Below are 15,362 nucleotides of genomic sequence, written 5' to 3'. Positions count from 1 at the left end.
CAGGGCCCAACCACTGCTGGCAGCCCTGGGAGAGGGGCTACTGCTCTGTAGGCCCCCATCACAGCCCAGGAGGCAGTGACCGCAAGAAAAAGGCCCTGGTGGCCATAGGGGTCCACATTTGAGAAACACTGGTCTAGACAATGCTATACTCCCTGTACAGACTAGTGCAGAACCCTAGAAATTTAGATCCTTTGCCAAGACTCCAATACTGGGTGTCAGTCCAGAAAAACAGATTCCTCAGATGAGAGCAATGTGAGTGGACAGTTACAGCCATACAACTTTGTAGAACTCAGTATGACTCAATTTTTGTACAGCAAAAATAGTGGACTTGTTTTTATTACTTACCCGAATTCTCCTCCATTTGACATACATGGTCCACTTCCCGATCACCTTCTGCAGCAATGTATGTCCAGGTATCGGTCTCATCTCTTATGCTCCTCCTTTCCTTGTATAATTGTTTATTTTCTTTTGATTTGAATTCTTCTATGAATTTATAGTCCACTGAAGAGTCCTCTCTTTTTCGGTTATTATCAGTGTATTCATTTTTTTCTTCTGAAGATATATTAAACAAATCAAAAGCACTTTTGTTCTCCTTCAAACCTAGAATATAATTGAGAGATGTTTAATGGGACTGACTACATATACAAGCCACAGATGTTTATTTAATAAGTAGTCCTGGTTGGTGGTTGGCTGAAACAGCCAGATTTTAAGTTTTTACTTTACCTTTTAGAGGTTATCAATACCAAGGCCTGGAGCCAGGTTAACAAATTAGATCACTTAAGTATGTGCAAAAGCCAAATTCAGTGAAGATTATTTACCTGTGATTACCCTATGCAAGTCTGAATCCTGACTAGATTCAAAACCTAATTTCATCCCCCTTTAGAATGTTAATTTAACTAGAATTATAATATGAAAGTATATTGCTTCTTTGTAAGACTGTTGATTAATTGCAGTGCATTCATGCAATTAACTCAAAAATTAATCCTGATTAACAAAATTAATCGCAATTAATCGCACTGTTAAACAATAGAATACCAATTAAAATTTTTTTTTGTCTTTCGACATTTTCAAATACATTGATTTCTATTACAACACTGAATACAAAGTGTACAGTGCTCACTTTATATTTTTTTATTACAAATATTTGCACTGTAAAAATGATAAACAAAAAATAGTATTTTTCAAGTATCAGAGGGGTGGCCATGTTAGTCTCTATCCACAAAAACAACGAGGAGTCAGGTGGCACCTTAAAGACGCAATCTTCCCTCTCTTGGTATTGACACCTCCTCATCAATTATTGGGAGTGGACCACATCCACCCTGACTGAATTGGCCTTGTTAACACTGGTTCTCCACTTGTAAGGTAACACCCTTTGCTTCATGTGTCAGTATAATTTATGCCTGCATCTGTAATTTTCACTCCATGCACCTGAAGTGGGGTTTTTTACCTACGAAAACTTATGACCAAATAAATATGTTGTTTTGTAGTGAGCCAGCCACTCCCAGTCCCTGTTCAAGCCCAAATTAATGGTTTTAAATTTGCAAATGAATTGTAGCTTTGCAGTTTCTCTCTGAAGTCTGTTTCTGAATATTTTTTTGTTGAAGGGTGGCTACTTTTAAATCCGTTATTGAATGTCCAGGGAGACTGAACTGTTCTCCTACTGGCTTTTGTGTGTTACCATTCATGACATCTGATTTGTGTCCCTTTATTCTTATACATACAGACTGTCCGGTTTGGCCAATGTACATGGCAGAGGGGCATTGCTGGCACATATCACATTAGTAGAGGTGCAGGTGAATGAGCCCCTGATGGTGTGGCTGATATGGTTAGGTCCTCCAATGGTGTCGCTAGAGTAGAACGGGGAGAGAGTAGGCAATGGGGTTTGTTACAGGGATTGGTTCCTGGGTTAGTATTTCTGTGTTGTGGTGTGTAGCTGCTGGTGAGTATTTGCTTTCAATTCACCTCATACGAGTACTGTAGTGCAATCTCTTTATTATGAAAGTGTAACTTGCAAATGTAGTTTTTTTTGGTTACATAACTGCACTCAAAAAACAAAACCATGTAAAACTTTAGATCCTACAAGTCCACGCAGTTCTACTTCTTGTTCAGCCAATCACTAAGACAAACAAATTTGTTTACATTTATAGGAGATACTGCTGCCTGCTTCTTATTTACAACGTCACCTGAAAGTGAGAAAAGGCATTCGCATGGCACTTTTGTTACCGGCAGAGCAAGGTATTTATGTGCCAGATATGCTTAAAGTTCGAATGCCCCTTCATGCTTCAGCCACCATTCCAGAGGACATGCTTCTATGCTGATGATGCTCAGTAAAAAAAAATAAAAATGGGTTAATTAAATTTGTGACTGAACTCCTTGGGGGAGAATTGTACGTCTCCTGCTCTTTCTTTTACCTGCATTCTGCCATATATTTCATGTTATAGCAATCTCAGATGATGGCCCAGCACATGTTGTTCATTTCAAGAACACTTCCATAGCAGATTTGACAAAATGCAAAAAAGGTACCAACGTGAGATTTCTAAAAATAGCTACACCACTCGACCCAAGGTTTAAGAATCTGAAGTACCGTCCAAAATCTGAGAGGGACGAGATGTGAAGCATGCTTTCAGAATTCTTAAAAGAGCATCACTCAGATGCAGAAGCTACAGAACCCAAACCACCAAAAAAGAAAATCAGCCTTCTGCTGGTGGCATCTGACTCAGATGACAAAAATGAACATGCTTCGGTCCACTCTGCTTTGGATCATTATCGAGCAGAACCCATCACCAGCATGGATGCATATCTTCTAGAATGGTGGTTGAAACATGAAGGGACATATGAATCTTTAGTACATCTGGCACATAAATATCTTGCAACACCAGTTACAACAGTGCCATGCAAATGCCTGTTCTCACTTTCAGGTGACACTGTAAACAAGAAGCGGGCAGCATTACCTCCTGCAAATTGTAACTAAACTTGTTTGCCTGAGTGGCTGAAGTAGGACTGAGTGGACGTGTAGGCTCTACAGTTTTATATTGTTTTATTTTTGAATGCAGTTTTTTTGTAAAAATTCTGTATTTGTAAGCTCAACTTTCATGATAAAGAGACTGTACTACAGTATTTGTATTAGGTTAACTGAAAAATACTATTTCTTTTGTTTTTTACAGTGCCAATATTTGTAATTTAAAAAGTGAGCATTGTACACTTTATATTCTGTGTTGTAATTGAAATCAATATTTGAAAATGTAGAAAACATCCAAAAATATTTAAGTAAATGGTATTCTATTATTGTTTAATCGCGTGACAGCCCTACCTTTTATGTATTCTCACTATTGACCTCATTGTTTGTTAGATGGCAGTGTAGCACTAGCTATGCTAACTTCTTAAGATAGGAGAAAAGAAACATCTGACCAAAAAAAGCATAATCAATTCACTTATTTCTAGCCCTCCCCCCTCGAATCTGTCAACCCTCCAAGTGATAAATGGGGATTCTTAAGTAACCTATAATTTATATATATGGGTTATATATAATTTAATCTATAGATCGGGCTACAGGTTCTTGAGGTGTATGATCAAGAACACTATCACCTGAAACTGGACTTCTGGGAGGAAGGCTCTGGGGCTTGGGTAGAGCTGAGCACCACTCCAATAAACTATCCTCTGCACCGGAGTGAGAGTGAATCTCTAAAAGTTTATTAGCAGGCTAGAGCCTTGAATGTTGACTGGATAAGGTGGATGCTGTACTGACCCCTGACCAGCCTCGTCCATATACGGGTACCCCTTGTCTCCTCAAGTAGGCTGCTACTACCACCATGCACTTTGTAAATACTCACAGGCCAAACAGAAGAACTGCATATTGCTAGTGCGTGGGGTTCATGATGAACCTGAGGAACCTTCTGTGACCTTGAAGATAGATATGTGAAAGTAGGAATCATTCAAATTTGAGGGCGGTGGACCAGTCCCCTGGATCCAGAGAGGGAATAATAATGGAAACCAAGGAGACTATGTAAAACGTCAGTTTCTTAAGGTAGCTGTTGAGCTGGCGCAGGATGGCTTTTGGAACTAGGACATAATGGGAATAAACCCCTTTCCTCTCTAGATCCTGTGGAACATCTTCCACGGCTCCCACCCAAAGGAACAGCTGAATATTGTAGTCCAGAAGTTGCTCATGAGAGGGGTCCCTGAAGAGGGACTGGAAAGGAGGGGTAGAACTGAACTGGATAGTATATCCCACTTCCACCATGTTCAACACACAACCGTCCGTAGTTTTATGGAACCATGCCCACTTGAGTGGGACGAGCAGTCTGTAAACAAAGGGGAAACAGGATCTGGAAAAATCAAACTGATACAACGTCCTTGAGTGTCCCGTCAAGGGACTTAGGGCTGCCCAAGTGACTGCAATAGGCAGACTGAAGCGGTGGGGGAGCGGTGGCCTATGCCTGAAGTCCCAGCTCTGTTTCCTCTGTGGGTGGGAGGGTCAAAGAACCAGGAGGACTGCTTCAGTCTGAAGTGCTTCCTCAATGTAGCGCGGGTATACAAACCCAGGGACTTAAGGGTTGCTCTGGAGTCTTTCACACAGTGAAGCTTTGTATTGGTCTACTCCGAAAAAAGTGAAGTACCCTCAAAGGGTAGGTTCTGGAGGGTATACTGAACCTCCTGCGGAAGGCGGAGGACTGAAGCCACAAACACTTACATGGCTACCACAGATGCTATGGACTTGGCTGCCAAATCTGCTGCATCAGGGGCTGCTTGCAGAGAAACCCTCATTATGGATTTCTCCTCCTCCACCAGGCAGAACTCCAGTCTAGCTTCCTGTGGCAGCAAGTCCTTGGACTTCAACATGGAGTACCACTTGATGAAGTCATATCTGCCCCGCAGCACCTGTTGGTTAGCAATCCTAAGCTGCAGACCTCCCAGTGGGGTAGACCTTTTCCCAAACAGGTCCAGATTCTTGGAGTCCTTTGCCTTGGAGCCCTTCCGTTGGGAGACCACCATGGATCCACAAGGGGTGAGGTGGGGAGGGGAGCGGGGAGGACGACAATAATGAATATATAGAAATTCATGGCCGTGAGCAGGAACCAAGTACTTCCTCTTGACCCTCTTAACCACAGGAGGTAGGGAAACAGATCCATAATGGCCTCATTGAGGGGTGGGGGAGGGGTACTCTCGATGGGCCCACCATGAGCAGGATGCTGACCAGACTATTTGAGGACTCTTACTACATCCACCTGTAACCCCAAATTTTGGCAACCCTTTTCAGTAATTCCTGGTGTGTCTTGTAGTCATCATGCCTGCTCCTGACATGGCCTCAGCAGCAGAGGAGGTGGACGCTGATACTGGCTGATGGCACTCCTCGCCGACCTGATCCCACAGCACCAGCTCCTGATATTTGGCACTGAGCTTGGTACTGGAGTCCAGATGAGGCGCTGCCTTAAGAATGGTGGTTCTCCTCTTTCGGAGGCCACCGATCAGGAGCACCTCAACTGGGGCCCCTGCACAGGTGGAAATGCCTACAGTTTCCAAAAAGGCCACTGCATGGGCATAGGCCAATACCCAGGAAGCAAAGAACCCAGTGTCATTCCTGAGCCCAAGTCCACAGCTGGGTAGGGATGTCTGGAGGCATGTCGGGGTCAACTCCTCAGATGGGAGGAGTATGACCCCGACTCAGAGGATGAGTCTCTGCTTGGTGACCATGAGTAGTTCCCAGAGATACTGGAGATCGGTGCTGAGGTGTGGAAGACTGTGGTGGGACCAAATGGACAGTTACCCTTTCAATGGTACCAGGCCTCCAAATGGTGACCAGTGACTGCATACTCCCTTGTGCTCCCTGGCACCGACATCACTGACTCCTGAACTGCCAGTGATGCCAGCACCGACAGCGAAAGCATGTCCCTGGTGGCAACAAATGTCTTTGCAGTGCCATCTATGTCATCAGCACTGGTACAGTGCCGACCTTCCAGTGTGGGTGGGTCTTCCAGAGCCAGACTCAATGGTACCCACATAAGGGCCAGAATCAACGGCACCAGCTTCTGGGCTGCCGGGGCAGGAGTGGCCTGACACAGGTCGCACTCCGTTCTGCTCTCCGTGCCTGTCCTCCTTTGGGGACGGGAAATGACCTCTCTCAGCTGCAGCTTCTTCTGCTTCTTCCTTGGCACTGGGGATGCTGAATGGTGCCAAGACTGCCATGGTGGGAGGAGCACTCCTCACCCATGATGAAGTGCTCAGTGCCAAGTCCAATCGGCACGGCTCCAATGAAGGTCTCAACACAGCCTCCAACAGCAGGGACTTCAAGCTGGCCTCCTGATCCTTCTTGGTAAGGGGCTTAAAATCCCTGCAAATCTTGCAGTGGGTCCTTGGTGTGAGCCCCACCCAAGCATGTCAGGCATCTAAAGCAGAGGTGTGGACTTTCTGGTTTCTCTGGGGGTGCTCGACTCCCGCTCCACCGCAGGCCCTGCCCCCACTTCACCCTGCCTCTTTCTGCCCCTGCTCCTCCCCCTCAGTGCCTCCTGCATGCCGTTGAACAGCTGATCATTGGCAGAAGGGAGGGGGAGGAGCTGATCAGTGGGGCCGCTGCTGGGGGAGCACCCACTATTTTTTCCCCATCGGTGTTCCAGTCCCAAAGCACCCATATAGTCAGCACCTATTATCTGAAGTGCAGGTCACTCGGGGCATAGCCTCATTGTAGGGGGCACAAGACTTGAAGTCCTAAGCTCTGCTAATAGAGAAAAACTAAACTACACTAATAAACTTAACAGACAACTATAAAGAGAACTATACGCAATTAACACAAAAAACACAGTCCACTGAGAAACTTGTGATAGCAAGTTAGAACAGTTCCAGCAACTGTCACGGGCAACAAGGAGGAACTGAGGGGCCCTTTATACCAGCACTATGAGCACACAGCACCAGAAGGTGCCAGAGCTGACCCTACAGATACCACTGAGAGGAAAATTTCCAGCAACTGTATTTGGGGCTCGCAAACATCTACATTGGAATGGACGTACGCAAGCACTTGAAGAAAAACTGTTTTTGTTAACCTCTGAGGACAGGACAAGAAGGAATGGGCCTACTGGGAGGGCGGTGTGTGTGCGCATTTGGTGCAAGTTGCTCCTGGCCCTCAGAGACCAGAGTGGCTGAACTGGAGCTATGCGTGACAGAGGTACATAGATGAGACTTTCCGGAACACAGCCCCACTCCCAGTTTAACAGCCTTTGAGCTATAAAAGGATCTCACAAAACTGGATGACTGGGCAACAAAATGGCAGATGAAATTCAATGTTGATAAATGCAAAGTAATGCACATTGGAAAACATAATCCCAATTATACATATAAAACGATGGGGTCTAAATTAGCTGTTATCACTCAAGAAAAAGATCTTGGAGTCATTGTGGATAGTTCTCTGAAAACATCCACTCAATGTTCCCGCTCAATCCGCTCAGCCGTCAAAAAAGCAAACAGAATGTTGGGAGAATCATTAGGAAAGGGATAGATAATGAGACAGAAAATACAGTGTGTTTATATAATCCATGGCATGCCCATATCTTAAATACTGCGTACAAATCTGGTCACCCATCTCAAAAAAGATATATTGGAATAGGAATACATACAGAAAAGGGCAACAAAAATTATTAGGGATATGGAACAGCTGCCATATGAGGAGAGATTAAAAACGACTGGGATTTTTCATCTTGTAAAAGAGACGACTAAGGGGGGATATGATAAGAGGTCTATAAAATCCTGACTGGTGTGGAAAAAGTAAATAAGGAAGCGTTATTTACTCTCTCATAACACAAGAACTGGGGGTTCACCAAATGAAATTAATAAGCAGCAGGTTTTAAACAAACAAAAGGAAGTATTTCTTCACACAATGCACAGTCAGCCTGTGGAACTCTTTGTCAAAGGATGTTGTGAAGGCCAAGACTATAAGGTTAAAAAAAGAATAAATTCATGGAGGATAGGTCCATCAATAGTTACTAGCCAGGATGGGCAGGGATGGTGTCCCTAGCCTCTGTTTGCCAGAAGCTGTGAATTGGCAACAGGGGATATATCACTTGATGATTACCTGTTCTGTTCATTCCCTCTGAAGCACTTGGCATTGAACACTGTTAGAAGCCAGAATACTGGGCTAGATGGACATTTGGTCTGACCCAGTATGGCTGGTTTTACGTTCTTAAACTGCAGCAAGGGACTTTAGGCTGGACATTAGGAAACACTTCCTGTCAGGATAGTTAAGCACGGAAATAAACTGCCTGGGAAGGTTGTGAAATCTCCTTCATTTGAGGTTTTTAGGAGGTTAGACAAACACCTGCCAGGGATGGTCTAGATCAGGGGTTGGCAACCTTTCAGAAGTGGTGTGCCGAGTCTTCATTCATTCACTCTAATTTAAGGGTTTTGTGTGCCAGTAATAAATTTTAACATTTTTAGAAGGTCTCTTTCTATAAGTCTATAATATAGAACTAAACTATTGTTGTATGTAAAGTAAATAAGGTTTTTAAAATGTTTAAGAAGCTTCATTTAAAATTAAAATGCAGAGCCCCCCAGACCGGTGGTGAGGACCCGGGCAGTGTGAGTGCCACTGAAAATCAGCTCGCGCGCCGCCTTTGGCACACGTGCCATAGGTTGCCTACCCCTGGTCTAGATAATACTTAGTCCTGCCTTGTTTGCAGGGGACTGGACTAGAAGACCTCTCAAAGTCCATTGCAATTCTACATTTCTATGATTCTATGTAGGGTAAAAAAATTTAAGCCTAATTCAAGACATGAACCTTAATCTTTTTCAAGAAAGGACCAACGGTGTTTCTCTCAACCTAGCTGGTACTAAGAGTTATGGCAGCCAGCCACTGCCAGGGTCAGTGGCTCCAAAATATTAACCATAATTTCAGAACACATTTTTATATAATTTTACTAAGTGAAGTAGGCCCGAGAACATCACCAGTCTATTATACTGTTTTAAATGAAAATCTGTCACCAGGCTGAGCGAGAATCTTCTGAGGTTTCAGAGTCACCAACTTATCTTTGTGAGCTACATACAGCACATGAGCCATGAACTTACTCATACTCTAAACTGCAGTAACAGCCATCAAGAAAACAGTCAGAGAAAGCTCAGTAAACACTCCCCTAACATTCAACAGGTGCATCTACAGGGTAGAACAACTCCTGGAATATCCAGTCTTAAAACATGACATAAGCACACACAGTTTATTACTAAGAGTATGATATGCAAATATGGCTGACACTCCTAGAGGGGAAGAGAAGAAGAATCTGCAATTCAAGGTGGAGAAGACGCATTGGATTTTAATATTCAGCTGTGTTCTAAGATTTAAAGTATAGGATGTAAAAAATAAATCTAGAAAGTGAAATTAAGAAATTACAAAACCACCAAATGTTAAGTCATGGAGTTGCTTTTACTTCTTGAAAAGCCACCAGAACCAAAGTACTAAAAGGTGTAATGAAGCTAACATTAAGTATAGCATACGGGTAAATTCTCATGTGCATTCTATAGTGGAACTATATTCTACTCTGTAGGACTGGATAGGCTTTACTGATGTAAAACAGAGATCTTCAACCTTTTTAAGCACAAGATCACCTTTTGAATTTAAGTACAACCCAGGATTTACCTCAAAGAAAATGCAGAAACAACATTTTATGATGTTATATAAAGTGGAGATCAATTGCTTAATATACATAATTATACATTTTCCCTGCTTACTGAGTCTCAGCGTGACATCTGTAACTGCACATTATCTACCAAAGTCTTGAAATTCGAGTTATAATTTGAAATAGCTAGTCAGATGCAGTCCTGCAGATGTGCATCTGTGAGGCGGGTGCGATACTTGGACTTGATAATCTTAATTTGTGAGGTTTCAGAGTAACAGCCGTGTTAGTCTGTATTCGCAAAAAGAAAAGGAGTACTTGTGGCACCTTAGAGACTAACCAATTTATTTGAGCATGAGCCAGAAGAGTTCCCAGAAGTTACCTACTACAGGACAGGCCTAACAAAGAAAATAACAGAACGCCACTAGCCGTCACCTTCAGCCCCCAACTAAAACCCCTCCAACGCATTATTAAGGATCTACAACCTATCCTAAAGGATGACCCAACACTCTCACAAATCTTGGGAGACAGGCCAGTCCTTGCCTACAGACAGCCCCGCAACCTGAAGCAAATACTCACCAACAACCACATACCACACAACAGAACCACTAACTCAGGAACTTATCCTTGCAACAAAGCCCGTTGCCAATTGTGCCCACATATCTATTCAGGGGACACCATCACAGGGCCTAATAACATCAGCCACACTATCAGAGGCTCGTATACCTGCACATCCACCAATGTGATATATGCCATCATGTGCCAGCAATGCCCCTCTGCCATGTACATTGGTCAAACTGGACAGTCTCTACGTAAAAGAATAAATGGACACAAATCAGATGTCAAGAATTATAACATTCATAAACCAGTCGGAGAACACTTCAATCTCTCTGGTCACGCAATCACAGACATGAAGGTCGCTATCTTAAAATAAAAAAACTTCAAATCCAGACTCCAGCGAGAAACTGCTGAATTGGAATTCATTTGCAAATTGGATACTATTAATTTAGGCTTAAATAGAGACTGGGAGTGGCCAAGTCATTATGCAAGGTAGCCTATTTCCTCTTGTTTTTTCCTCCCCCCCCCCCAGATGTTCTGGTTTAACTTGGATTTAAACTTGAAGAGTGGTCAGTTTGGATGAGCTATTACCAGCAGGAGAGTGAGTTTGTGTGTGTATGGGGGTGGGGGGAGATGTGAGAAAACCTGGATTTGTGCTGGAAATGGCCCACCTTAATTATGCACATTGTAGGGAGAATGGTCACTTTGGATGAGCTATTACCAGCAGGATAGTGAGTTTGTGTGTGTGGTTTTTGGGAGGGGGGTGAGGGGGTGAGAGAACCTGGATTTGTGCAGGAAATGGCCCAACTTTATTATCATGCACATTGTGTAAAGAGTTGTCACTTTGGATGGGCTATCACCAGCAGGAGAGTGAATTTGTGTGGGGGGGTGGAGGGTGAGAAAACCTGGATTTGTGCTGGAAATGGCCCACCTGATGATCACTTTAGATAAGCTATTACCAGCTGGACAATGGGGTGGGAGGAGGTATTTTTTCATATTCTCTGTGTATATATAAAGTCTGCTGCAGTTTCCACGGCATGCATCTGATGAAGTGAGCTGTAGCTCACGAAAGCTCATGCTCAAATAAATTGGTTAGTCTCTAAGGTGCCACAAGTACTCCTTTTCTTAATTTGTGAGAACGCCATCTCACACAGATAGGTGGAACCAAAGCAAGCTTTCACTTTTAAAGCACAGGACAATAGAAGGGGATACTTGTCTTGTTTATGAGTCCCTAAAAATCGCTCTCCTTTGATTTGGCTTTCAGCTCAATGTCACTTTGCATGGTAATTATCTCCATATCAATTCCACTGCTTTGTAAATCAAACACCTGATTGATTGTTGCAGCCAATCCACCAATGTCTGCTGGAAGGAATGGATTTGAGATAGCCATGATGGAGTCAATCATCATGTGTAATTCTTGAAATCGCCATTGAATTCCTCTGCTAATTTATCAGCTGTGCACAGAAAGTTTCTGGGTGGAACCATTTTCCTTCATCTTCAATTTTTTCTAGTATTTTCTCCAGACTCAGGAAGAGTTGCAGCATTTTATCCTTTAACTGGGAAGATCACAGACTCAGTTTCAATTTGAATGCATTCACCGCACTGATCATATGTGATAAGTCTGTCCTTTCTCTGCAGTTCGCAGTTCAGCTCGTTCCATTTGGATGTTATGTCAGTAAGGAACCTGAAGTCTAGCAGCCAGGCATTGTCTGACATCTCATTGCACACTTTGTTCCTTGATTTCAGAAGAGTGATGATTCTGGGCATTAGATCCAAAAAATCTTTGCAGGACTTTCCCCCTGCTTTACCACCTCACATCTGCATGGAGGAGCAGCTCACTGTAAGCAGTATCCACTTCGTCAAGTAAAGATTTAACACAGGCAGTGCTGGAAGGCTCTTGCTCCAATCAAGTTTACAATTCTGACGGTTATTTTCATTACATATGAGAAGTCCATAACTTAACTCGCAACTGCTTGCTGGTGGATTATACAGTGGTAATTCACAAATGAAGGAAAATCTGGATCATTTCTGCAAAATGCAATAAAGCCTGCATGTGCGCCAAGTATGGAGGGTGCACCATCCGTTATGATCAAAACAAGTTACTTGATTGGAATGACTTTCTCAAGCATGTACTTTTTTAATTCGTTGTAGATATCTTCACCTCTTGTTCTCTCTTTAAGAGGCAAAACAGTCTTTAGTTATCGCATCCTTAAAAACCATTTGAACAAAAATAACTTCTTGGGCTGTGTCAGTCATGTCAACTGATTCATCAAACTGCAGTGAAAAGCATCCACAGTCATTCAAATCCTGCGGTAGCTGCTGAAAGAGATCTTTGGACAAACATTCCACCCGTCTTGCTACTGTGGAAGCACCAAGTGATATGCTCTGAATTGCCGTCATTATTTCCTCTTTATTTTTGTTTTTGAAATCTTTAAATAAGGAGTCCGCTGCCACAGTCACTGCCTCTTTAAATACTTCTCCATCCGTAAACTATTTCTTGTGTTTTGCCAGCAGATGGCAAACACGAAACGATGCTTCAGTAGAAGCCTCCCCTTTTGCTACTGGTTTAGTAAAACATGACTGTTGAGCTTTCAAAACAGCCTTGCTGAACACCCCGGGAAGTGACTGGATTTTCTTCGGGAAGGAAGAAGCACTGTCCCTCCCCTCTCTGAGATTAGTGCAGCCTCTTCCCCGCCAGTCCCTTCTCCTTATTCAGTATTAATGGCACCCCAAATGGCTCATTCATCATCCCAAATTAGCCAAATGAATTGTGTTGTTATTCCAGTTACAACAATGAATGACCGGACATCAAAAACCATTTTGAATTCATAGCGAGAAGGCAATCTATTTTGTTCCCCTGCCTGGCTGGGAGCACCAGGTTTTGCACTGGAAACAGGCTCTGTTCCATTAATGGTATTTCAAAGCCCCAGTCAGGAGACTGAAGTATTTCATTTCATGCCATGGCAATTACCAAGGTGGCTGTTGTTGTTAACCCCCTGCAGTCTCTGATAGGCTAAGGCTGATGATCTGTTTGGGATGGGGTTGGTATGCGCCTTGCATGTGTGTAAATTAACCTGTCTGCGGCTGCTTGTTTAATCAGGACAGTTCTCAAACTGGGGCTTCCTTTGACTGGCATTGCAGCCTGTGGTTCAGACAGAGAGCCGCATTTCAGCTGTACTGTGAGTTCAGCGGGCGCATCTAGCATTTGGGCTGTACTGTCCCTGCAGCGTGCACTTTGTTAAAGCACCGTCTACTGTTGAAAAACCACCTCTTTGGCTGAGAGCATGGTAGGGTGGGTGGGATGTATTCCCCTAGCTGGCTGTGATCCTGAAGGGGGTGGCAGGATGAGATGGGGGACTAAGACCAGGATTGCCACTCAGAGGCTCCAGGATCAACTGATTGGGGACCACTGGTCTAAAAGCTCTTTGTTCTCTCTAACTATGCAAAACCCTTGATTATAACTTACTTTTTAATCCCTTCTGCTCTTTTCTGCCTTTTTCTTCCTTTTCGGAGTCACATCGTTTCTGAGGTTTTTCTTTTATTTCATTTTTCTTTACTTCCTTTTCCTGGTACTGAAGGCAAAAGATAAAATTAAAGTGCTATGCTATATTAAAGTGAAATGATCAGTTTTCAACTGCCAAAAACCAAAGTTCAGAGTTCTGCATTTCTCTGCCAGAGCCATCACTAACATTAGATTAGTGTGGGGAACAGGGTGATAATAAAATGGAGAGTGAACAGCATGGGTGACCTATAGTGGGATACAAAGCCTTTCACATTTGATTTACTGATTTAAAATCCAGACAAGGTTGCTAGTGAATAAAAGTAATCTGATCTGTCACAAACTTACATTAAAAATGTTTAGTGCCCTTAGTCCAGCTCCTATTGAACAGATGTTCACATGGTAAAATTACCACCAAAATTAGCACTTTTCAATCAAAGCTTTAAGCAATTTATACTACAATTACTTTATATTGGAAGAGAGTAGAAACTATTAGCATCCACATTTCTTGTTCTTTCAATACCCCAAGTATGCTGGGTGCTTTTCTAGCATGAAAAATACACACAGTCTGTTTCAAAGACCTTACAGTTTCCCTTCTTGTAATATGTCTAAAATTAGGACAAACTATAGGGAGGAGAAAGTGTGATAGAAGCCACAAGTTACAAAAAGATCTTGCTATTACTCAATGAAAACATCCATATCTTGATGTGCAGATGGAGAATAGTTAAAAAATTAAAAATCAGATTTTTAAAAAATTAAAATTAAATGTAGATTTTAAAAAATAAACATAGGGTATCATAATATATTGAATACAAAAAATATTAAGCAGTACATTTTTCTGCCAAGTTTTAAAGAAAATCAAAATAATGAACTGGTGAAAGTCACTGGCTAAACCCCTGGAACCAGAGTTTGCTGAAGTATTAAACCAGCCTTTGATAGCAATACCCTCTTCTGCAGATGGAGAGAGAATATTTTCTTCATTTCAGTTTATTCAACTAGTTCAGTTCAATGACTTCCAGTTCATTCAAAGTTAAGAAACCAATTGTGAGTTGAAAATGGAAAGCTTGTTTCCCTTTTCCAATCTATGAATTAAAAAAAAAAAAAAAAACTTGGTGTGAGATGAGATTCCTACTACTTGTAAAATCTTGAAGAACATGGTGACTAGAAACAAACAGTTCAATTCACTAACTACAGATCATACTTCCTTTGTTTAATAAACCATTTTTCTTATGTAACCAGCACATTTAAAGGTAGGTTTTTTATATAAAAAAATTTATAACGCTGGCTTTGTTCATTTTTAATTGAATTTCCATCCAAACAGACCTTGACATAAATCACAAGTAAAAAATAATCTAGTAAAGGAATGTATCATCCACCATTTTCTAACAAAGTAAAAAACTAAGAATCTTAAGAAAGATGACTAAACGTATATTAAGTTACATCATTGCTTAAATGAGTATACATAGTATAACTTTCTCTTTAACAAAAAGAACCAAATGTAGTCTAAAGACTGTATTTAGTGGCAAATCAACATGTTTTAATAGTTACCAACCTATGACAATCAAACTCTCTTTAGAAATACAATGCAAAAGTACAAATGAAAAATGATTCTTAAAAAAAAGGTCATTTAAATCAAGATTTCCACCTTGCTGATTTGAATAAGGATTAAAAAAAGACGGTTACTCACCTTTGTAATTGTTGTTCTTCAAGATGTG

The 15,362-nt window shown here is 42.1% G+C and overlaps 1 protein-coding gene across 1 annotated transcript in view; it reads right to left on the bottom strand.

The window, feature by feature from the left end:
* Positions 1–15,362, bottom strand: part of MPHOSPH8 (M-phase phosphoprotein 8) — a 48,637-nt gene that overhangs the window by 10,778 nt on the left and 22,497 nt on the right. The window contains exons 4-5 of the mRNA XM_084620880.1: positions 13,615–13,720; positions 346–600 (exon numbers count right to left, since the gene is read on the bottom strand). Coding sequence (XP_084477006.1) covers positions 346–600; positions 13,615–13,720 — 361 coding nt within the window. The remainder of the gene's footprint in view (positions 1–345; positions 601–13,614; positions 13,721–15,362) is intronic.

This window comes from Lepidochelys olivacea, assembly GCF_965140295.1.
Source record: "Lepidochelys olivacea isolate rLepOli2 genome assembly, chromosome: 1".
Lineage (NCBI taxonomy): Eukaryota > Metazoa > Chordata > Testudines > Cheloniidae > Lepidochelys > Lepidochelys olivacea.
Note: the sequence above shows the minus strand (reverse complement) of the source record. Positions and strands in the feature narration are given on the sequence as shown.